The following is a 23,900-nucleotide window of genomic DNA, read 5'->3' as shown; positions in this document are numbered from 1 at the left end:
TTAAAGAAGTACTGGTATGTGCTTCTGGTAGGAATGATTATGACGATGTAGATAGGGCAGCATAATGAGGCCACCAAGTCTCTCTTTTTATAGAAAGACAATGAACAGGGAAATAGAAGACTGCTCATATTAACTCCACCTAGCTTGTGTGTTTAAGAAAGATAGACAGAAAATACTTCCTTAGAGAGATTTGGTGCTAATGTGTTTAGAAGCTCATTAGGGTAAATATTCATACAGGATCTTCTGTAGGTAGGGCTGGTTGGAGTGGTTGGAAGAAGCAGATTCTCATGTATATAGGATTTGTGGGGGGCAGCTAATATTGTTGGGGACAAGCCAGGGCCATCTTGATGAATAGAATATATAAATTAGAATGTTATCCAAACACTGACTTCTCAATATCTAGTAAGTCCTGAAAAATGATGTTCATAGAATGCAAACAGGTATAACCAAGGGTAAATGGCATACTGTATGCATATAGTGGATTAGATCTTATTCTAAAATTGTGTGTCCCTTGTCTTTTTTCCAGATATGGATCAACTCATAAACAACTTGGAAGTCCAACTTAATTCAGAAGGTGGCTCAATGCATGTCTTCAAACAGGTCAGTTATCAGGAAAATGAGATACTAATATTGAGCTATAATAGTGCTGAGTACCTGGTAATCATTATAGAGCTAAAGCTCTTTTTTTTTCTAACAATGTTGGGAACTGAAAAGGGGTGAAGGAAGGAAGGTTTCTAAGAAGTACTTGAAAGCCTGGGTTTCGGGTCTGAATACTGGAATAGATCTGGCCTAAAAGAAATATAACCTCTAGGGTCAAGGCTATAGGGGCAAGTTAGACACTTGGTAGGCAATAGCAGTCATTTACCTAACACTGTTCCACATTTCAGACACTTTGAAGATTAAATACATTGTCTTATTTAATCTTCGTAATAACTCTGTTGGATACTGTATTTAGGTTCTCCAAAGAAACAGAATCAACAGAATGTGCATGTCTCAATATCTCCCTCTCTCTCCCCATCAACATATATGTATATATACGTATGTATATACACACAAACTATATCTCTATTCTATAGATATAGATAACAATGTATGTATCACATATATACATATATATTTATATATAAAATAAAATATATCTATCTACCTAGCTATTGAGAGGGAGAGAGAGATTTTAAGGAATTGGCTCACATGACTATAGAATTATGATGAATCTAAAATTTAATAGGGGTAGGCTGGCAGATTGGAGAGCCAGGGAAGAGTTGCAGTTCCAACAGCAGTTGGGTGAAGGAGTTCTTTCTTGCTTGGAGGAGCTTAGTCTTTGTCTATTAAGGTCTTCAAGTGATTGAATGAGGCCAACCCACATTATGGAGGGTAATCTGCTTAACTCAAAGTCCGGTAATTTAAATATTAATTTCATCCAAAAACATCTTCACAGAAACATTCAGAATAATGTTTGACCAAATATCTGAGCACTGTGATCCACCCAAATTGACACAAAATTTATCATCACAGATAGGTATTATTAATATTCCCATCTTACAGATAAGAAAATTGTAACTTTGGGAACACCCCAGAACAAAGATTTTTATTTTTTTAACAGGCAAGCAGTCTGTGTTAGACGTGGAAGTCCCATTTTGCTCAGGTTTAAGTTTTAAAGTCATTCCATGAGTAAAACCCAAATACAGTCAAAATTACCCTTGAAAATCCCTTAAATTGTCTATAAAGTTGAGTATGCAGTTTTGTGTATCCAGTAACTATCTGTTTCTCTTTTTAAAAATATTTTATTTATTTGAGAGACAGAGAGAGAGATAGAGAGAGAGCACAAGCAGGGGGAGGGGCAGAGGAAGAGAGAAAAGCAGACTCCCCACTGAACCTGACCCCAGGACCCTGGAATCATGACCTGAGCTGAAAGCAGATGCTTAACCAACTGAGCCACCCAGGCGCCCTTTGTTTCTTTATTTAAGTCACCAGATTAAGTATCTGGCTTACATTTAAGAGTCATATTTTACCAAAAATAGTTTTTAACCATTAAATGTTTTGCCTTTGGTGTACAATTGACTTTAAGGTACATGCACATAGGGGTGATTTTCCTTTGTACTGTGTTAATACCAAACCCAATTTAATATTTTATTTACCTTACTTGTAGCTGTTGCCATTTAGGGACTATTAGTACATCAACACTTGCTAATTATTTTATTTTATTTTATTATTTAATTGTTTTATTGTTGCAGAACATCTGCTGGTTTCTGGTGCTAAGTCATAATTAATACTAAAAAGAAGCTGAGTATAAGTGTTAGACAAAAATCTGTTGGACACGTAATAAAAAATACTCAGTGAAATGTTGTCAAGCATGCATAGATACCTTATTTTGAAATCTCAGTACACCTAAGTACAATTCCAAAATTATTTTTCAATGCATTGTTTAAGTATACTAAGTTTCCAGAATTTGAAGGCACTTTGAAATTAGTTCAATGTATAGAAAATCTGGATAATAGATAATCTAAGAACTTTTTTGTTTCTTGACTTCTCCAAGATATCATGTTTTTAGTAAAGCTAGGGTGCTTGTGGTTACATGGCCACAGAACACTGGCCATGTCCCAGGGAACAAAGGCTCAGAACTTGTGTTCTATAAAAATACAATGTTGGCAACATTCTAGTGGGCAGAAGCCTACTGATTTGTCTCATTATATGATTTGTTTATGTCATGAGATAAGATTAGTGGGGGGCTGTCTAGTTCAGTACACACATGCTGCTCAACCTTCTTTGAATTCCTATATCACCATATACAATATAATGAATATACTTGGTTGTCACTGCCTTTTGTTTTTAGTTTCTGATTATTTCGTAGAAGTTGGACAAAGTGTATGAGCAACTTTAGGGCTCATATTGTAGCATACATGTCTCCCCCCTCCAATTTAATATTGTTAATATTTTACACATATTCTCACATATTTGCATGTATTTACACACTCTCTCTCTACCCCTTCCAACTCCCTGTGTCTCTTTCTTTCATTTTTTACCTTTGAAAGTAATTTGCATCGAGAAACTTCACCCATAAATAATTCAGCATGCATCACCTACAAATGACACTCTCATACATAAGTACATCAACAATATTACACCCAAGTAATTAACAATTTTTAATAATATTATCTAATTGGGTCATATATTTCTAAAAGGTTCTCAGTGACACCTTTTCCCACACCATTCTTTCCGCCTGGAACGTCCTTCAATCAGCCTGTCTAATTTACCAAATCCCAACTTTTCTTAGGGCCCAAATTTCAATTCCATCTCTTCCATAAAACTTCCACTGATAACTATTCTTACTAATCTTAGTGCAGTTGATTTGGAATCAACTGGAATGCTAAATTATCTGTACCAGTTACTTATGTGGCTCTGCTTAGTACTTGTTCTCTAGTCGTCAACTAATTTATGTAACTATCTCTTGTTTTTACACTGATATTTTTTGTCTCTGAAACTTCAATTATTATGTACCACTTACACAATTTTTGAAACATCCTTATTATGAATATTACTTACTTTTAGAAGATTAGTGCAGCTAAAAGTAAATAAATAAATACCTATATTCTGGGTTTGATGTGGGGTATTGGTTTCCTGGGGTTGCTGCAACAAATTACCACCAGTTGGGTGGCTTAAAACAAGATAAATGTATTCTCTCACAGCTCTAGAGTCCAGAAGTCCAAAATTGTGTCATCACCATGATCCTTTCCAAGGTTTTAGGGGAGAATCTCTTTCTTGCCTCTTCCACCTTCTGGTGGATGCTGGTGTTCCTTGGCTTGTGGACTCAGCACTCCAGTATCTACCTACATCTTCACATTGCTTTCTCCTCTGTGTCTCTGTGTGTGTCTCTGCTCTGTGTACCTGTTTAAGGACACTTGTCATTGAATTTAGGGCCCACCCAAATAACCCAGGATAATCTCCTCAAGATCCTTAGTTTATCTGCAAAGACTATTTCCAAATAAAGTAATATTCATGGGTTCTGGGGATTAGGATGTGGACATATATTTGGGGGGAACATCATCCAGCCCACTACAGTGTGTTATACATATATTTCTAATATATAGTAAATAACACAGCACCCCAAAACAATCTTAGATGCTTTGAGAAAGAAAAAGTTCTTCACCATATTATAGTTTACATTTTTCATAGTTTCATGCTAGGTAATAATTTTTCCATATTTTCATGCTAAGTACTAATCAAATACCTAATGAATCAATATATGCACACACATATATACATGCATACATACAACATACATATATACATGTCTAACATTATTTTGCCTAGACGCAGCTGACACTATGCTCAGTGCTATCTCCCAAGCCTTTAGGATTGCCTAGTTCATTAGTTTTTACAAATTGATGAATTCTTTTATCTCATAGCTACATTTCCGGATGCTATTGAGATGGTGGTGATGTAAAATTTGAAATCCCTCTAGGTTTATTTTGGCTCTACTTTTTTTTTATTATTTTATATTAATCACCATGCATTATATCATTAGTTTTTGATGTAGTGTTCCATGATTCATTATTTGCATATAACACCCAGTGCTCCATGCAGTATGTGCCCTCTTTAATAATAATACTCAACTCCAATCACCTCTCCTTTCTCTGAATACATGAACACCTGATGTCCTTATTGGAGAAGGATTGGAGTTTCAGAAAGTTAAACTGACTTTTTGACTTAAACAATGAATGTGCACATATATGTCTTGATGTACATACTTGTGCACCCAGTCATGAAAATGATTAGTTTAAACCTAGAGCAAAGCTAGAAGGGACTTGTGTACAAGAGCAGCTTTCCTCTTTCTGTTTAGGAGACTGGGCTTTATCTTACTACCATAAAAATACTCTTTCCTCTCTTTTCCTCCTGTGCTGACTGGAGTATTTTGTTCTTTCATTTTATTTCTAGTCTTGCCTTCCCACTTTCAAGCTCTAAATCAGAGCTATTTTATTTTATTTTTTTATATTTAAATGTGTGAATGTATGACAGTAAATTACATCTTAAGACAACTGTTCCAAAATAGAAAAGAAAGTAGCGTACAACTACTCAGCATTCTTACACCCAGTATTCTTTTTTTTCCCCCAAGTGTCCATTGACCAGTGGATGAATAAAGAAGAGGTAGCACACATATATACAATGAAATAATACTCAGCCATAAAAAGAATGAAAGCTTACCATTTGCAATGATGTGGATGGAGCTAGAAAAGTATGCTAAGTGAAATAAGTCAGTCAGAGAAAGAAAATAGCATATGATTTCACTCATATGTGGAATTTAAGAAACAAAAAAATGATCATGGGGAAAAAAAGAGAGGTAAACCAAGAAACAGACTCTTAATTAGAAAAAACAAACTGATGGTAACCAGAGGGTAGGTGTGTGTGTGGGGGGGTGGATGGGTTAAATAGGTGATGGGGATTAAGGAGTGCACTTGTTTTGGTGATCACAGCTTTGTAATATAGCTTGAAATTAGGCAATGTGATGCCCCAGCTTTTTCTTTTTCAACATTTCCCTGGTGATTCGGGGTCTTTTCTGGTTCCATACAGATTTTAGGATTGTTTGTTCCAGCACTTTGAAAAATGTCATTGGAATTTTGATCAGGATGGCGTTGAAAGTATAGATTGCTCTGGACAGCATAGACATTTTAACAATGTTTATTCTTCCTATCCATCAGCATGGAATGTTTTTCCATCTTTTTGTGGCTTCTTCAATTTCTTTCATAAGTGTTCTGTAGTTTCTAGAGTATAGATCCTTTACCTCTTTGTTTAGGTTTATTCCAAAGTATCTTATGGTTTTTGGTGCTATTGTAAATGGAATCGATTCCCTAATTTCTCTTTCTACAGTTACATTGTTACTGTATAGGAAAGCAACTGATTTCTATGCATTGATCAGCAAGACAGCATGGGACTGGCACAAAAACAAACACATAGATCAATGGAACAGGGTAGAGACCCCAGATATGAACCCTCAACTCTATGGTCAAATAATCTTTGACAAAGCAGGAAAAAATATCCAATGGAAAAAAAGACAGTCTCTTCAATAAATGGTGCTGGGAAAACTGGACAGCTATATACAGAAGAATGAAACTCCACCATTCTCTTACACCATACATGAAGATAAACTGTAAATGGATGAAAGACCTCAATGTGAAACAGGAATCCATCAAAATCCTAGAGAACATAGGCAGTAACCTTTTTGACATTGGCCACAGCAACTTCTATCAAGACACATCTCCAAAGGCAACGGAAACAAAAGCAAAAATGAACTTTTGGGACTTCATCAAGGTAAAAAGCTTCTGCACAGCAAAGGAAACAGTCAACAAAACTACAAGGCAACCTGCAGAATGGGAGAAGATATTTTCAAATGACAGTACAGACAAAGGGCTGGTATCCAAAATCTATAAAGAATTTCTCAAACTCAACATGCAAAAAACAAATAATCAAGTCAATAAATGGGCAGAAGACATGAACAGACACTTCTCAAAGGAACACATATGAATGGCTAACAGACACATGAAAAAATGTTCATCATCTTTAGCCATCAGGGAAATTCAAATCAAAACCACATTGAGATACCATCTTACACCAGTTAGAATGGCAAAAATTGACAAGGCAAGAAACAACAAATGTTGGAGAAGTTGTGGTGAAAGGGGAACCGTCTTACACTGTTGGTGGGAATGCAAGTGGGTACAGCCACTTTGGGAAACAGTGTGGAGGTTCCTCAAAAAGTTAAAAATAGAGCTACCCTATGACCCAGCAATTACACTACTGGTTATTTACCCCTAAGATACAAATGTAGTGAAAAGAAGGGCCATATGGACCCCAATGTTCATAGCAGCAATGTCCACAATGGCCACACTGTGGAAGAAGCCAAGATGCCTTTCAACAGACGAATGGATAAAGAAGATGTGATATGTATATATAATGGAATATTATGCAACCATCAAAAAATGAAATCTTGCCATTTGCAATGACGTGGATGGAACTAGAGGGTGTTATGGTAAGTGAAATAAGTCAATCAGAGAAAGATAAGTATCGTATGATCTCACTGATATGAGGATTTTGAGAAACACGACAGAGGATCATAGGGGAAGGGAGGGAAAAATGAAACATGATGAAACCAGAGAGGGAGACAAACCATAAGAGACTCTTAATCTCAGGAAACAAACTGAGGGTTGCTGGAGAGGAGGGGTGTGGGAGGGATGGGGTGGCTGGGTGATGGACATTGGGGAGGGTATGTACTATGGTGAGCGCTGTGAATTGTGTAAGACTGATGAGTCACTGACCTGTATCCCTGAAATAAATAATATAGAATGTTAATAAAAAATTTTAAAAAAGAAGATGTGGTCCATATATACAATGTGATATGACTCAGCCATCAGAAAGAATGAATACCCAACATTTGCATCAACATGGATGAAACTGGAGGAGATTATGCTGAGTGAAATAAGTCAAGCAGAGAAAGACAATTATCATATGGTTTCACTTATTTGTGGAACATGAGGAATAGCATGGAGGACATTAGGAGAAGGAATGGAAAAATGAAGGGGGGAAATCGGAAGGGGAGACAAATCATGTGAGACTATAGACTCTGAGAAACAAACTGAGGGTTTTAGAGGGGAGGGGAGTGGGGAGATGGGTTAACCCAATGACGGATATTAAGGAGGGCATGTATTGCATGGAGCTCTGGGCGTTATACGCAAACAATGAATCATGGAACACTACATCAAAAACTAATGATGTACTATATGATGACTAACATAACTTAATAAAAAAAGCTATAAAAAAAAGAGTGCACTTGTGAGTACACTGGGTGTTGTATGGAAGTGTTGAATCACTAACTTCTACACCTGTAACTAATATAATACTGTATGTTAACTGGAATTTAAATAAAACCTTGGAAAAAATTAGAATAAAAAAATAAATCAGAGCTATTTTAGACAGTTGATTCCCCTGACCCTCGACCTCCCAAGGCATTCTACCTATCTTCATCAAATGCTCAAGAGCTTAAATATTTTGAGTTGACCACTTTTTTCCTAGATTTCTTTCTAGAATTGAGGGTCCTATGTGCCTTCATCCATCATCTTTGATGATATATCAAAAATAACTCTTTTTTGTCAACTCAAATTGACTTAAAATTTGGTTAGGATTCTGGACATTTGAGAAGGACTGTGGAAATAAAAAAAATTCCTCTTTGAACTACCCCCATACATGTTTGTGTTTTTTTCATACCTAACCTTCTTCATAGACTCAGAAATTTGAGAAAGCTGCAGCCTGAAGTTCTAAAATAATGTGTAAAGTAGCTATTCTCTTTCTTTGAAAAGTGATAGTGACTAACTACAGAACACTTAAAAACTGAAGCCATCACACCATGTTGAAGATGAAAAGAGGTTATTTAAAGAGAAAAATCTGATGCAACAACTTTAAATTAATACTTAGATGAACTATTAAAACTGTGGTAATTATATTCAATATGTGGAATGGGAAGCCATCTTGAGTCATCTCAGTGAGAATTTTTAAAAATCAAAACCCTGGGCTGAAAACTCACTCCCTACATTATGTCTCTTCAGAATCCTTAAGTATAGTATGTCATGTACAAGGAGAAGGTAAAGCAGATAGTGTTTGGGTTTTTTTGTTTAACAATAGGTGTAGTTATATTCAAAATATGGAAGAAATCAGACTGTATATTAGAATTATTATTAAAATTATTTGACCATATGGAAAAAAGAATTCTCAGTGCACACAAAAATTATTCACTATAGTAATGTGTAGATATGAAATGCTTGTCCTATTATGTCTTCGTGCTACAAAGCAAGAAACAGTAAGTTCAACCTTCAGAGCTGCTTTTGAGCATAGACTTTTCTTGAGGAAGCTTCCTTGCATAATATAGCATTCACAAATCAGAAAATCCTTGTCACAGACTGGATTCACTTAGGCGTAACAGGTACACTTGAAAGTGATATATACAGAAGGAAATATGTGATGATACATTGTGAAGAAATTACTGTTAAAACAGGAAAACACAGGGGTGCCTGGGTGACTCAGACCATTTTTAAAATGTCATTTTCAACTCCTGAAGTCTTTTATCTCTTTGAAAAGTGTATGACTCTTGATTTTGGCTCAGGTCATGATCCCAAGGTCTTGGAATCAAGCCCCATGTTGGGCTGTGTGTTCAGCGCAGGGTCTACTTGTCCCTCTCCCTCTGCTCCTCCCCTGCTCACACACTCTTATCTCTCAAATAAATAAACAAAATCTTAAAAAAATAAAATAAAACAGGAAAACCCAAACAACTGGCCTTCCAACATTACTTTCAAAGTCTTATAATGATGGCGGAAGAGGAGTAATGATTGAAGCCCTGTTATGGACAGGGTTTTGTTAAGAATTGCTAGACCACAGGGCAGGCTTGGTCTACAGAAGCATAACTCATGATGGGTGCTGAAACAAGGCCTTACAATATCTTATCTCATCAATTAGAATAGTATTTATGATATGAAAGCAACCTAAGTATCCACTGATGGATGAAAGGATAAGGAAAATGTGGTACACACACACACACACACACACACACACACACACACACACACGGAATATTATGCAGCCACAAAAAAAGGATGAAATACTGTCATTTTCAACAACATGGGTGAACCTAGAGGGTATTATGCCAAGTATAATAAGTCAGATTGAGAAAGACAAATACTGTATTTCACTCAGGGTGGAATCTAAAAAAAAAAATACTGAATAAACAAACAAATAAAAAGCAGAATCAGATCTATAAATACAGAGAACAAACTGATGGTTGCCAGAGGGCTGAGGGGATGGGCAAGATTGATGAAGAAGAGTGGGAGATATTTTTGAAATAAATAAGTCACTGGAATAAAAGGCACAATATAAGGAATATAGTCAATGATATCGTGATAGTGTTGTATGATGTCAGATCATAGGTACACTTGTGCTGAGCATAGCATAATGTATAAAGTTGTTGAATCATTATGTTGTACACTTGAAACTAATGTACTATTGTATGTTGACTATACTCAAAAACACTTTAAAAAAAAGAATAGTCTATATGTTCTTCAGTTTCTATAGTCTTATTGGTCAGGTTCCAATATGGATTTTCCTGAATAATGTGTTTTTCAATAAAATAAATAACATGGATTGAGTAACAGCTGTCCTACTCTTCCTTAGAGATTCCTGGGATTCTGCCTTTTAATCTGGGAATATATATATAATATATAATATATTATATATATATCCATTTTTTATCCATTAATCAGTTGATTGACATTTGGGCTCTTTCCATAATTTGGCTATTATAATGCTGCTATAAACATCAGGGTGTATATGTCCCTTCCAATCAGTATTTTTGTACAGAGGATAAGGAATTTTTTTAAGTTCAATAGAGCCATTCTTGAGAACTTCCCTCCCTTTTCCCCTACCTCCCAGTAGAATTCTACTGACTTCCTTACCTGGATGAAATGAATCCACCCATGAGGGATAGATCACATTAGAAGTATGTGAAACAATGAATACAGAAAATGAACTGATGGTTGCCAGAGGGGAGGGGGTGGGTGAATGGGCAAAATAGATGAAGGGAAGTGGGAGATACAGGCTTCTGGTTATAAAATGAATAAGTCATGGGATTAAAGTGTATAGCGTAGGGAATATAGTCAGTGATACTGTAATAGTATTATATGGTGAGAGATGATAGCCACACTTGTGCTGAGCATAGGATAATTTATAGAAATGTTGAATCACTATATTATACACCAGAAACTAATGTAACATAGTGTGACAACTACACTGAAATAAAAATAAATTTAAAAGTATATGTAACAGTGGGGGAAATCACAGAAGTTAAGCTTATAGGAGCAGATTGAAACAATATTTGGACCACAGACAAGGCCTGAGTTGGGTTCCAAGTTTATAAATCAAGAAACTAAGAGTGACATAGCATAGTAGAGGGAGAACAGTAGATTCTGTAGATAAAGTATGCGTTTTTTGAAAAAATGCAAGGGTGCCTGGAAGGCGCAGTCAGTTAAGCATGTGACTTGATTTTGGCTCAGGTTGTGATCTCACGATCCTGGGATGGAGCCCCATGTCTGGCTTCATGCTTAGCACAGAATCTGCTTAAGATTCTCTCTCCTTCTCCCTCTGCCCTTCCCCCCACCTCTAAAATAAACAAACAAAATCTTGAAGGAAAAAAGAAAAAAGGCAAATGAAGAAGATACTGCCTTTTCTTGCCCCTCTTCATTTTCTGAGTTCAGGCATTTATTAAGTCTCACCTAAATTTTAAAAAATCATAACAGGGGTGCCTGGGTTACTCAGTTAGTTAAGCCTCTGATTCTTGATGTCAGCTCAGGTCTTGATCTCAGGGTTGTGAGTTCAAGCCCTGAGTTGGGCTCCACGCTGAGTGTGGAGCCTACATACATACATACATACATACATACATATCATAATGGTAATGTTTTATCAAACCCTTTTTAAAAGATATGCTATTTATTTATTCATTTTAACATAGTGTTTTATTAGTTTCAGTATAATATACAATATAGTGATTCAATAATTCCTTACAACACCCTGTGCTCATCATGACAAGTGCACTCCTTAATCCCCATCACTTATTTAACCTACCCCACACCTCCATCCCCTCTTGTAACCATAAGTTTGTTCTCTATAATTAAAGAATCCGTTTCTTGATTTGGCTGTCTCTTTTTTCCCGTTGCTTGTTTTGTTTCTTAAGTTCCATATATCAGTGAAATCATGTGGTATTTGTATTTCTCTGACCAACTTATTTTGATTAGCATCATACTGTCTAGCTCCATTCATGTCGATACAAATGGCAAGATATCATTCTTTATAATGGCTGAATAATATTCTATTCTATATATATATACCACCTCTTCTTTATCCATTCATCAATCAGTGGACAGTTGGACTGCTTCCATAATTTGGCTATTGTAAATAATACTGCTGTAAACATCAGTATCCCTTTGAATTGATATTTTTGTATTCCTTGGGTAAATACCCAGTACTGTGATTGCTGGATAATAGGGTAGTGCTATTTTTAACTTTTTTAGTAACCATCACTGTTTTCCACAGTGGTTGCACCAGCTTGCAGTCCCATCAACAGTGCACAAGTGTTCCTTCTCCATCCTCACCAAAACCTGTTGATTCTTGTCTTCTTGATTTTAGCCATTCTGACAGGTGTGAGATAATAGCTCATTGCAGTTCTGATTTGCATTTCCCTAATGATAAGTAATGAAGAACATCTTTTCATGTGTCTGTTGGCCATTTGGATGCCTTTCTTCTTTGCAGAAATGTCTGTTCATGCCTTCTGCCCAGTTTTCAATTGGATTATTTGTTCTTTGGGTGTTGAGTTTTATAAGTTTTTATATATTTTTTATATTAATTCTTTATTGGATATGTCATTTACAAATATCTTCTCACATTACTTAGGTTGCCTTTTAGTTTTGTTGATTGGTTGCTTTGCTGTACAGAAGCTTTTAATTTTGATGTCCCAAAAGCTTATTTTTTGCTTTTATTTCCCTTGCTTCAGGAGACATATCTAGAAAGAAGTTGCTATGGTTGATGTCCAAGAGGTTACTACCTGTGTTCTCTTAGATTTGGATGGTTTCCTATCTCACACTTAGGTCTTTCATCCATTTTGAAACTATTTTTATGTACGGTGTAAATAAATGGTCGAGCTTCATTCTTTTGCATGTTGCTGTCCAGTTTTCCCAACAGCACTCGTTGAAGAGACTGTCTTTTTCCCATTGGATGTTCTTTCCTGTTTTGTCAAAGATTAATTGACCATATAGCCGTGGGGTCATTTCTGGGTTGTCTATTCTGTTCTATTGATCTGTGTGCCTATTTTTGTGCCACTACTATACTGTTTTGATTACTACAGCTTTGTAATATAACTTGAAGTCTATAATTGTGATGCCTCCACCTTTGCTTTTCTTTTACAGGATTGCTTGGCTATTCAAGGTATTTTGTGGTTCCATACAAATTTTAGGAATGTTTGCTCTACCTCTGGAAAATGCTGTTGGTATTTTGATAGAGATTGCATTAAATGTGTAGATAGCTTTGGTTACTATAGACATTTAAATAATATTTGTTCTTAAAATCCATGTGCATGAAATGTCTTTCATTTCTCTGTGTAGTCTTCAATTTATTCCATAAGTGTTCTATGATTTTCAGACTACAGGTCTTTCATCTCTTTGGCTAGGTTTGTTCATAGTTATCTTAATGTTTTTGGTGCAGCTGTAAATGGGATAGATACCTTGATTTCTTTTTCTGCTGCATCATTATTGGTGTATAGAAATCAACAGATTCCTGTGAGTTTACTGAATTCATTCATCAGTTCTAGCAGTTTTTTGGTGGAGTCTTTCAGATTTTCTATATATAGAATATAGAATCATGTCATCTGCAAATAGTGAAGGTTTTACTTTTTCCTTACTGATTTGGATGCCTTTTATTTATTTTTGTTGTCTGATTCCTCTGACTAAGATGTCCAGTACTATGCTGAATAGTAATAGGGAAAGTGGACAACCCTGTCTTGTTCCTGACCTGGGGGAAAATCTCTGTTTTTCCCCATTGAGGATGATGTTTGCCGTGGGTTGTTCATATATGGCCTTTATTATATTGAGGTATGTTCCCTTTAAACCTTTGCTGAGGGATGTTACCATGAATGGATGTTGTACTTTGTCAAATGCTTTTTCTGCATTCATTGACAGGATCATATGCTTCTTCTCCTTTCTCTTATTGATATGATTTATCACATTGATTCATTAACAAATACTGAAATATACTTGCAACCCAGGAATAAATCCCACTTGATTGCGGGGAATGACTTTTTAAAAATGTATTGTTAAATTTAGTTTGCTAGTATTTTGTTGACGATTTTTGAATCTATTTTCATCATGGATATTGGCCTGTAGTTCACTCTCTCTCTCTTTTTTTTTTTTTAAAGATTTTATTTATTTATTTGACAGAGAGAGAGACACAGCGAGAGAGGAAACACAAGCAGGGGGAGTGGGAGAGGGAGAAGAAGGCTTCCCACAGAGCAGGGAGCCCGATGCTGGGCTTGATCCCAGGACACTGGGATCATGATCTGCACCGAAGGCAGACGCTTAAAGACTGAGCCACCCAGGCGCCCCATTTTTTTTTTTTTTTTGGCGGTGGCTTTACCTGGTTTTCGTATCAGGGTAATGCTGGCCTCATAGAATGAATTGGAAGTTTTCCATCCTTTTCTATTTTTTTGGAGTGGTTTGGGAAGAATATGTATTGACTTTTTTTAGTTATTGTGGTATTTTTCTTTTATTTTTTTAAACTCTTTAATTGAAATTCTAGATAGTTAACATGTAGTGTAATAATTGTTTCAGGAGTAGATTTCAGTGATTCATCACACCCAATGCTCATCACAAGTGCCCTTCTTAAAACCCATCACCCATTTAGCCACTCCCCCACCCATCTACCCTCCATCAACCCACAGGTTGTTCTCTATAGTTAAGAGTCTCTTTTGGTTTGCCTCCTTACTCTTTTTATTTTTCTTTCCCCTGTGTTCATCTGTTTTGTTTCTTAAATTCCACATATCAGGGAAACCATATGGTATTTGTTTTTCTCAGGCAGATGTATTTCACTTAGAACAATACACTCTAGCTGCATCCACAGCATTGCAAAAGGCAAGATTTCATTTTTTTATTTATTTTTTTAATTTTATTATGTTATCTTAGTCATCATACAATACATCATTAGTTCTAGATGTGGTAATCAGGATCCATTATTTTCCTATAAAACCCAGTGCTCCATGCAGTACGTGCCCTCCTTAATACCCATCACCAGGCTAACCCATCCCCCCAACGCCCTCCCCTCTAAAACCCTCAGTTTGTTTCTCAGAGTCCATAGTCTCTCATGGTTCATCTCTCCCTCCAATTTCCCGCCCCCCCCCTTCATTTTTCCCTTCCTTCTCCTAATGTCCCCCATGCTAGTCCTTATGTTCCACAAATAAATGAAACCATATGATAATTGACTTTCTCTGCTTGACTTATTTCACTTAGCATAATCTCCTCCAGTCCCATCCATGTTGATGGAAAAGTTGGGTATTCATCCTTTCTGATGGCTGAGTAATATTCCATTGTATATATGGACCACATCTTCTTTATCCATTCATCTGTTGAAGGGCATCTCGGCTCTTTCCACAGTTTGGCTATTGTGGACATTGCGGCTATGAACACTGGGGTGCATGTGGCCCTTCTTTTCACTACATCTGTGTCTTTGGGGTAAATACCCAGGAGTGCAATTGCTGGGTCATAGGGTAGCTCGGTTTTTAATTTTTTGAGGAACCTCCACACTGGTTTCCAAAGTGGCTGTACAAACTTGCATTCCCACCAACAGTGTAAGAGGGTTCCCCTTTCTCCACAACCTATCCAACATTTGATGTTCCTTTCCCTGTCCATTTTTGGCATTCTAACTGGTGTAAGGTGGTATCTCAGTGTGGTTTTGATTTGAATTTCCCTGATGGCTAATGATGATGAACATTTTTTCATGTGTCTGTTAGCCATTTGTATTTCTTCTCGAGAGAAGTGTCTTTTCATGTCTTCTGCCCATTTTTAAACTTGATTATTTGTTTTTTGGGTGTTGAGTTTGAGAAGTTCTTTATAGATCTTGGATACCAGCCCTTTATCTGTAGTGTCATTTGCAAATATCTTCTCCCATTCTGTGGGTTGCCTCTTTGTTTTGTTGACTGTTTCCTTTGCTGTGCAGAAGCTTTTGATCTTGATGAAATCCCAAAAGTTCATTTTGGCTTTTGTTTCACTAGCTTTTGGAGATGTATCTTGAAAGAAGTTGCTGTGGCCGATGTCGAAGAGGTTACTGTCTATGGTCTCCTCTAGAATTTTGATTGATTCCTGTCTCACATTGAGGTCTTTCATCCATTTTGAGTTTATCTTTGTGTATGGTGTTAGACAATGGTCAAGTTTCATTCTTCTGCATGTGGCTGTCCAATTTTCCCAGCACCATTTATTGAAGAGACTGTCTTTTTTCCACTGCATATTTTTTCCTTCTTTGTCGAAGATTATTTGACCATAGAGTTGAGGGTCCATATCTGGGTTCTCTATTCTGTTCCATTGGTCTATATGTTTTTGTGCCATTAACATGCTGTCTTGATGATCACAGCTTTGTAATATAGCTTGAAATTGGGCAACGTGATGCCCCCAGCTTTGTTTTTCTTTTTCAGCATTTCCTTGGCAATTCAGGGTCTTTTCTGATTCCATACAAATTTTAAGATTGTCTGTTCCAGCACTTTGGAAAATGTCATTGGAATTTTGATCAAGATGGCATTGAAGATATAGAATGCTCTGGGTAGCATAGACATTTTAACAATGTTTATTCTACTGATCCATGAGCATGGAATATTTTTCCATTTTTTTGTGTCTTCTTCAATTTCTTTCATGAGTGTTCTGTAGTTCCTAGAGTACAGATCCTCTATCTCTTTGGTTAGGTTTATTCCGAGGTATCTTATGGTTTTTGGTGCTACTGTAAATGGAATTATTTCTCTAATTTCTCTTTCTACACTTGCATTGTTAGTATATAAGAAATCAACTGATTTCTGTGCATTGATTTTGTATCCTGCCACATTACTGAATTGCTGTATGAGTTCTAGTAATTTGGGGTGGAGTCCTTTGGGTTTTCCACATAAATTATCATGTCATCTGCGAAAAAAGAGAGTTTGACTTTTTCTTTGCCAAACTGAATATCTTTAATTTCTTTTTGTTGTCTGATTGCTGTTGCCAGGACTTCTAGTACTATATTGAACAATAGTGGCGAGAGTCGGCATCCTTGTCATGTTCCTGATCTGAAGGGAAAGGCTCTCAGCTTTTCCCCATTGAGGATGATATTTGCTGTGGGTTTTTCATAGATGGATTTTATGAACTTGAGGAATGTTCCCTCTGTCCCTGTAATCCGAAGAGTTTTAATCAGGGAAGGATGCTATATTTTGTCAAATGCTTTTTCTGCATCCATTGAGAAGACCATAGGGTTCTTCTCCCTCCTCTGATTAATGTGTTCTATCATATTGATTGATTTGTGAATGTGGAACCCCCCCTTGCATCCCGAGGAAAAATACCACTTGGTCATGGTTGATGATCCTTTCAATGTATTGTTGGATCCTATTAGCTAGGATTTTGTCGAGGATTTTGGAATCCATATTCATCAGGGATATAGGTCTGAAATTCTCCTTTTTGATGGGGCCTTTGCCTGGCTTGGGGATTAAGGCAATGCTGGCCTCATAGAATGAGTTTGGAAGTTTTCCTTCTGTTTCTATTTTTTGAAACAGCTTTATTATTTCTTCTTTGATTGTTTGATAGAATTCCCCAGGGAATCCATCAGGCCCTGGACTCTTGTTTTTTGGGAGGTTTTGGATCCCTGCTTCAATCTCGTTACTGGTTATTGGCCTATTCATGTTGTCAGTTCCTTCCTGTTTCAGTCTTGGCAGCTTATAGGTTTCCAGGAAGGCATCCATGTCATCCAGATTGCTCAGTTTCTTGGCATAGAGTTGTTGATAATGATTTCTAATAATTGTTTCTATTTCCTTGGTATTAGTCGTGATCTCTCCCCTTTCATTCATCATTTTATTAATTTGGGTCTTTTCTCTTTTCTTTTGGATAAGTCTGGCCAGTGGTTTATCGATCTTATTAATTCTTTCAAAGAACCAACTTCTAGTTTCATTGATCTGATCTACTGTGTTTCTAAGCAGATTCTAATATTGCATGGCTGAGGCATCGCTTGTTACTTTTTCTCTAGTTCTTTAAGGTGTAGAGTTAGTTGGTGAATTCAGGATTTTTCTATTTTCTTGAGTGAGGCTTGGATGGCTCTGTATTTCCCCCGTAGGACAGAATATCCAGTATCCCATAGGTTTTGGACCAATGTGTTTTCATTCTCATTGATTTCCATGAATTGTTTAAGTTCTTCTTTGATTTCCTGGTTGACCCAAACATTCTTGAGCAGAGTGGTTTTAGCTTCCAAGTGTTTGAATTTCTGCCAAAATTTTCTTGTGATTCAGTTCCAGTTTTAAAGCATTGTGGTCTGAGAATATGCAGGAAATAATCTCAGTCTTTTGGTTTCGATTGAGACCTGATTTGTGACCCAGTATGTAGTCTATTCTGGAGAAAGTTCCATGTGTGCTGGAGAAGAATGAGTATTCTGTTGTTTTAGGGTGGAATGTTCTGTATATATCTATGAGGTCCATCTGGTCCAGTGTGTCATTCAAAGCTCTTATTTCATTGTTGATTTTCTGCTTAGATGATCTGTCTATTACTGAGAGTGGAGTATTGAGGTCTCCTACAATTAACGTATTGTTATCAATATGACTCTTTATTTTGGTGAACAGTTGGCTAATGTAGATGGCTGCTCCCGTGTTGGGGGCATAGATATTTACAATTGTTAGATCTTTGTTGAATAGACCTTTTCCTTCTGTGTCTCTAACTACAGACTTCAGTTTAAAATCTAATCTGTCTAATATAAGAATTGCTACCCCAGCTTTCTTTTGAGGCCCACTGGCATGGAAGATGGATCTCCATCCCTTCAATTTCAGTCCGGATGTATCTTTAGGTTCAAAATGAGTCTCTTGTAGACAGCATATGGATGGGTCCTGTCTTTTTATCCAATCTGCAGCCCTGTGCCGTTTTAGGGGAGCGTTTAGGCCATTCACGTTGAGAGTGATTATTGAAAGATATGAATTAATTGTCATCATGTTGCCTGTGAAGACGTTGTTTTTATAGATTGTCCCTGTAAATTTCTGTTGTAGATCACTCTCGGGGTCTTTCTCCTTTTATAGAACCCCCCTTAATATTTCTTGCAGGGCCGGCTTAGTGGTCACATATTCTTTCAGTTTCTGCCACTCTTGGAAGCTTTGCATCTCTCCATTTATTCTGAATGACAGCCATGCCCGATAAAGTATTTTTGGCTGCATATTCTTCTCATTTAGTACCCTTAATATATCTTGCTAGGCCTTTCTGGCTTGCCAGGTCTCTGTGGATAGGTCTGACGTTATTCTGATGTTCCTCCCTCTGTACGTAAGGAATCTCTTCCCCCTAACTGCCCTTAAGATGGTTTCCTTGGTTCTAAGATTTGCGAGGTTTACTATTACATGCCGGGTGTTGGCTTGTTTTCCTTGATCTTGGAAGAGGTCCTCTCTGACTCTAGGACATGAATGTTTGTTTCATTCCCCAGATTAGTGAAGCTCTCAGCTGCGATTTGCTCAAATATATCTTCTAGTCCTCTCTTTCCACTCCCTCTGGGATTAATAATTCTGACATTGGAATGCTTCATGGTGTCATTTATTTCTCTGATTCTATTTTCATGGATTCTGAGTTGTTTTTCCCTGGCCTCCTCTTTTCCCTTTTTATCTATTTAATTGTCTTCCAGGTCACTAATTTGTTCTTCTGTCTCACTTACCCTAGGTGTTAGATTATCTAGATTAGATTAGATCTCGTTGATAGCATTTTTAAGTTCTGCCAATTCAGCTTTCATTTCTGCCCTTAGAGACTCTATGTTGCCATTAATTGATTTCTCCATTCTAGCTATTGTCATCACAATTGCTAGCCTGAATTCCATCTCCGACATCTTGGTTATATCTGCATCCATTTGTAAATATGCAGCATAAGTCCTAATCTCTGAGTCTTTTCTATTTTGGGGGTCCTTCTCCTAGTCATTTTATTGATGGGTGGTTGAGGGAATGTATAGAGTCCAAATTATTGACCAGAACCCAAGCAAGATGCACGTTTTCTTGGGACCTTAGGGTTGCTGGCCTCTTGTTTTCCCAGCCTGTCTTCTGGAGAAGGGGCCTGCTGCACTGTTACTCACGCAACTCTGTTTGGGCAGAGTTGCCCTGCTCCCCTTTGGCAGGGGATGGGCTCAGTGGACATCAGTTTTGGGGCTTTTGTTCCATGGTGGCTTTCCCTGGCAGCTTTCCATGTGTCTTCTGAGAGTCAGAGCAGAAGAGACCATTTCCAACCCTCTGCCTCAGAGCAGAGAGATCGCAATCTGTTCCTCAGTGAGCTCCCCAGGCCAGAGTATCTCCATTTCTGTCCGTGTTGCTATAAACTGCAGCATCCTGGGTTGTGCGCCCCTCTGCAATGCCCCCAGTCCTGCCTCCAGGTCGGGGCACGTCTCTGCCCTTTGTGCTTCTAAAACAGCCAGCTGCTCCCAGTTCGCACGAACGACCCTGCTGCTCTGGGTTTCCATCCCGGGGCCTGCCCTAAAGTCTTTTCCCTGCCGCTACTGGTCTGGGAGTCTGTGCCCCATTCCCAGCCCGTGAGGCTTTCGCTCACCAACGGTGTAGGATCCCCATGGCCAGGCTCCCTCCTGCTGCCGTTTATCCTCCCATATCTGCCCGCGGAATCATGGCTCCCCGCTTCATACCTTGAAACCAACCACCTGCAATATTCTGTTTGTAGAGATCCAGATCTTACATCTCAGGCTGATTTTGTGGGTGCTCAGAGTGGTCTGGTAGATATCCAGCTCAATTCCGGAGACCATTTGGAACAGGGTCCCCTACTCCTCCACCATCTTTTCTCCCCCCAAGATTTCATGATTTTGTTTTGTTTTTTTTTTTTTTTTTTTTTTTTTTGATGGCTGAGTAATATTCCATTGTATATATACACCACATCTTCTTTATCCATTCATCTGTCGATGGACATTTGGGCTCTTTACATAGTTTGGCTATTGTGGACATTGCTGCTATAAACATTGGGGTGTAGGTGCCCCTTTGGATCACTATATTTGTATCTTTGGGGTAAATAAACATTAGTGCAACTGCTGGGTCATAGGGTGGCTCTATTTTCAACTTTCTGACAATCCTCCATACTCTGTTTTCCAGAGTGGCTGCACCAGCTTGCATTCCCAACAACAGTGTAGGAAGGTTCCTCTTTCTCTGCATCCTCGCAAACATCTGTTGTTTCCTTACTTGTTCATTTTAGCCATTCTGGCTGGGGTGAGGTGGTATCTCATTTTGGTTTTGATTTGTATTTCCCTGATGCTGAGTGATGTTGAGCACTTTTCCATGTGTCTGTTGGCCATTTGGATGTCTTCTTTGCAGAAATGTCTGTTCATGTCTTCTGCCCATTTCTTGATTTCATTATTTGTTCCTTGGGTGTTGAGTTTGGTAAGTCCTTTATAGATTTTTGATATGAGCCCTTGATCTGATATGTCATTTGCAAATATCTTCTCCCATTGTGTGGGTTACCTCTCAGTTTTATTGACTGTTTGCTTTGCTATGCAGAAGCTTTTTATCTTGATGAAGTCCCAAAAGCTCCTTTTTCTTTTGTTTCCCTTGCCTTTAGAGAAATCTTGAAAGAAGTTGCTGTGGCTGAGGTCAAAGAGGATACTTAGAGGATTCCTGTCTCACATTGAGGTCTTTCATCCATTTTGTGTTTATCTTTGTCTATGGTGTAAGGGAATGGTCCACTTTCATTCTTCGGCATGTGGCTCTCCAATTTTCCCAGCAACAATTTTGAAGATACTATCTTTTTTTTCATTGGATGTTCTTTCCTGCTTTGTTGAAGATGAGTTGACCATAGAGTTGAGGGACCATTTCTGGTTTCTCTCTTCTCTTCCATTGATCTATGGGTCTGTTTTTGTGCCAGTACCATGCTGTCTTGATCATTACAGCTTTGTAATATACTAGAAGTCAGGCATGGTGATGCCTCTGACTTTGATTTTCTTTTTCAACATTTTGTTGGCTATTTGGGGTCTTTTGTGGTTCCGTACAAATTTTAGGATCATTTATTCCAGTTCTGTGAAAAAAAAAATGATGGTATGTTGATAGGGATTGCATTGAATGTGTAGATTGCACTAGGTAGCATAAATATTTATTTATTTATTTGTTTGTTTGTTTTTATTATGTTGTTAGTCACCATACAATACACCATTAGTTTTTGATGTAGTGTTCCATGGTTCATTGTTTGCATATAACACCCAGTGCTCCATAGCATAGACATTTTAACAATATCTCTTCTTCCAATCCATGAGCATGGAATGTTTCTCCATTTATTTGTGTCGTCCTCAATTTCTTCCATGAGTATTGTATAGTTTTGGAGTACAGATCCGTTGCCTCTTTGGATAAGTTTATACCTAAGTATCTTACGGTTTTGGGTGCAATTGTAAATGGGATCAACTCCTTAATTTCTCTTTCTTCTGTCTCATTGTTGATGTACAGAAATGCAACTGATTTGTATGCACTGGTTTTATATCCTGCCGCTTTACTGAATTCCTGTATGAGTTCTAGCAATTTTGAGGGGAAGTCTTCTGGATTTTCCAAATAAACTATCATGTCATCTGCAAAGAGTGAGAGTTTGACTTCTTTGCTGATTTGGATGCCTTTTATTTCTTTTTGTTGTCTGATTGCTGAGGCTAGGATTTCTAGTACTATATTGAAGAGCAGTGTTGATAGTCAACATCTCTGATGTTTTCCTGACCTTAGGATAAAAGCTCTCAGTTTTTCCCCACTGAGAATGATATTCTCTGTAGGTTTTTCATAGATGGCTTTTATGATATTGAGGTTTGTACCCTCTATCCCTACACTGTGAAGAGTTTTAGTCAAGAAAGGACCTTGTACTTTGTCAAATGCTTTTTATACATCTACTGAGAGAATCATATGGTTTTTGTCTTTCTTTTTTTTTTTTTTTTAAGATTTTATTTATTTTTTGACGGACAGAGACACAGCGAGAGAGGGAACACAAGCAGGGGGAGTGGGAGAGGGAGAAGCAGGCTTCCCGCTGAGCAGGGAGCCCGACATGGGGCTCGATCCCAGGACCCTGGGATCATGACCTGAGCCGAAGGCAGACGCTTAACGACTGAGCCACCCAGGCGCCCCAGTCTTTCTTTTATTAATATAGTGCATCACATTGATTTGCCAATGTTGAACAAACCTTGCAGCCCACAAATAAATCCTACTTGGTCATGGTGAATAATCCTTTAAATATACTGTTGGATCTTATTGCCTAATATTTTGGTGAGCATTTTGGCATCCATGTTCATCAGGGATATTAGTATGTAATTCTCCTTTATGGTGGGGTCTGTGTCTGGTTTTGGGATCAAAGTAATGCTGGCTTCACAAAAAGAGTTTGGAAGTTTTCCTTTCATTTCGATTTTTTGAAACAGCTTCAGAAGAAAAGGTATTAATTCTTCTTTAAATGTTTGGTAGAATTCCCTGGGAAGCTATCTGGCCCTGGGCTCTTGTTTGTTGGGAGATTTTTGATTACTGCTTCAATTTCCTTACTGGTTATGGGTCTGTTCAGGTTTTCTATTTCTCCATGTTTCAGTTTTGGTACTTTATACATCTCTAGGAATGCATCTATTTTTTCCAGGCTGTCTAAATTTTTGGCATACAGTTGCTCATAATATGTTCTTATAATTGTTTGTATTTCTTAGGTGTTGGCTGTGATCTCTCCTCTTTCATTCATGATTTTATTTATTTCGGTCTTTTTTCTTTTGGATAAGTATGGCCAGGGGTTTATCAATCTTATTAATTCTTTCAACGAACCAGCTCCTATTCTCATTGATCTGTTCTACTGTTCTTTTGGTTTCTATTTCATTGATTTCTGCTCTGATCTTTATTATTTCTGTTCTCCTGCTGGGTGTAGGCTTTATTTGCTGTTCTTTCATCAGCTCCTTCAGGTATAGGGTTGGGTTGTGTATTTGAGACGATTCTTGTTTCTTGAGAAATTCTTGTAGTTCTATATACTTTCCTCTTAGGACCACCTTTGCTTCATCCCAAAGGTTTGGGACCATTTTGCTTTCATTTTCATTTGTTTCCGTGAATTTTTTAAATTCTTCTTTCATTTCCTGGTTGACCCATTCATTCTTTAGTAGGATGCTCT

General features: G+C 37.5%; 1 protein-coding gene across 1 annotated transcript in view; it reads left to right on the top strand.

Moving 5' to 3' along the window:
* Positions 1–528: 528 nt before the first annotated feature.
* The window catches only part of KLF8 (Kruppel like factor 8), a 122,987-nt gene continuing 99,615 nt past the window's right edge, over positions 529–23,900 (top strand). Inside the window, exon 1 of the mRNA XM_032398254.1 lies at positions 529–600. Coding sequence (XP_032254145.1) covers positions 529–600 — 72 coding nt within the window. The remainder of the gene's footprint in view (positions 601–23,900) is intronic.

This window comes from Phoca vitulina, unplaced genomic scaffold, assembly GCF_004348235.1.
Source record: "Phoca vitulina isolate PV1807 unplaced genomic scaffold, GSC_HSeal_1.0 scaffold114, whole genome shotgun sequence".
NCBI lineage: Eukaryota > Metazoa > Chordata > Mammalia > Carnivora > Phocidae > Phoca > Phoca vitulina.
Note: the sequence above shows the minus strand (reverse complement) of the source record. Positions and strands in the feature narration are given on the sequence as shown.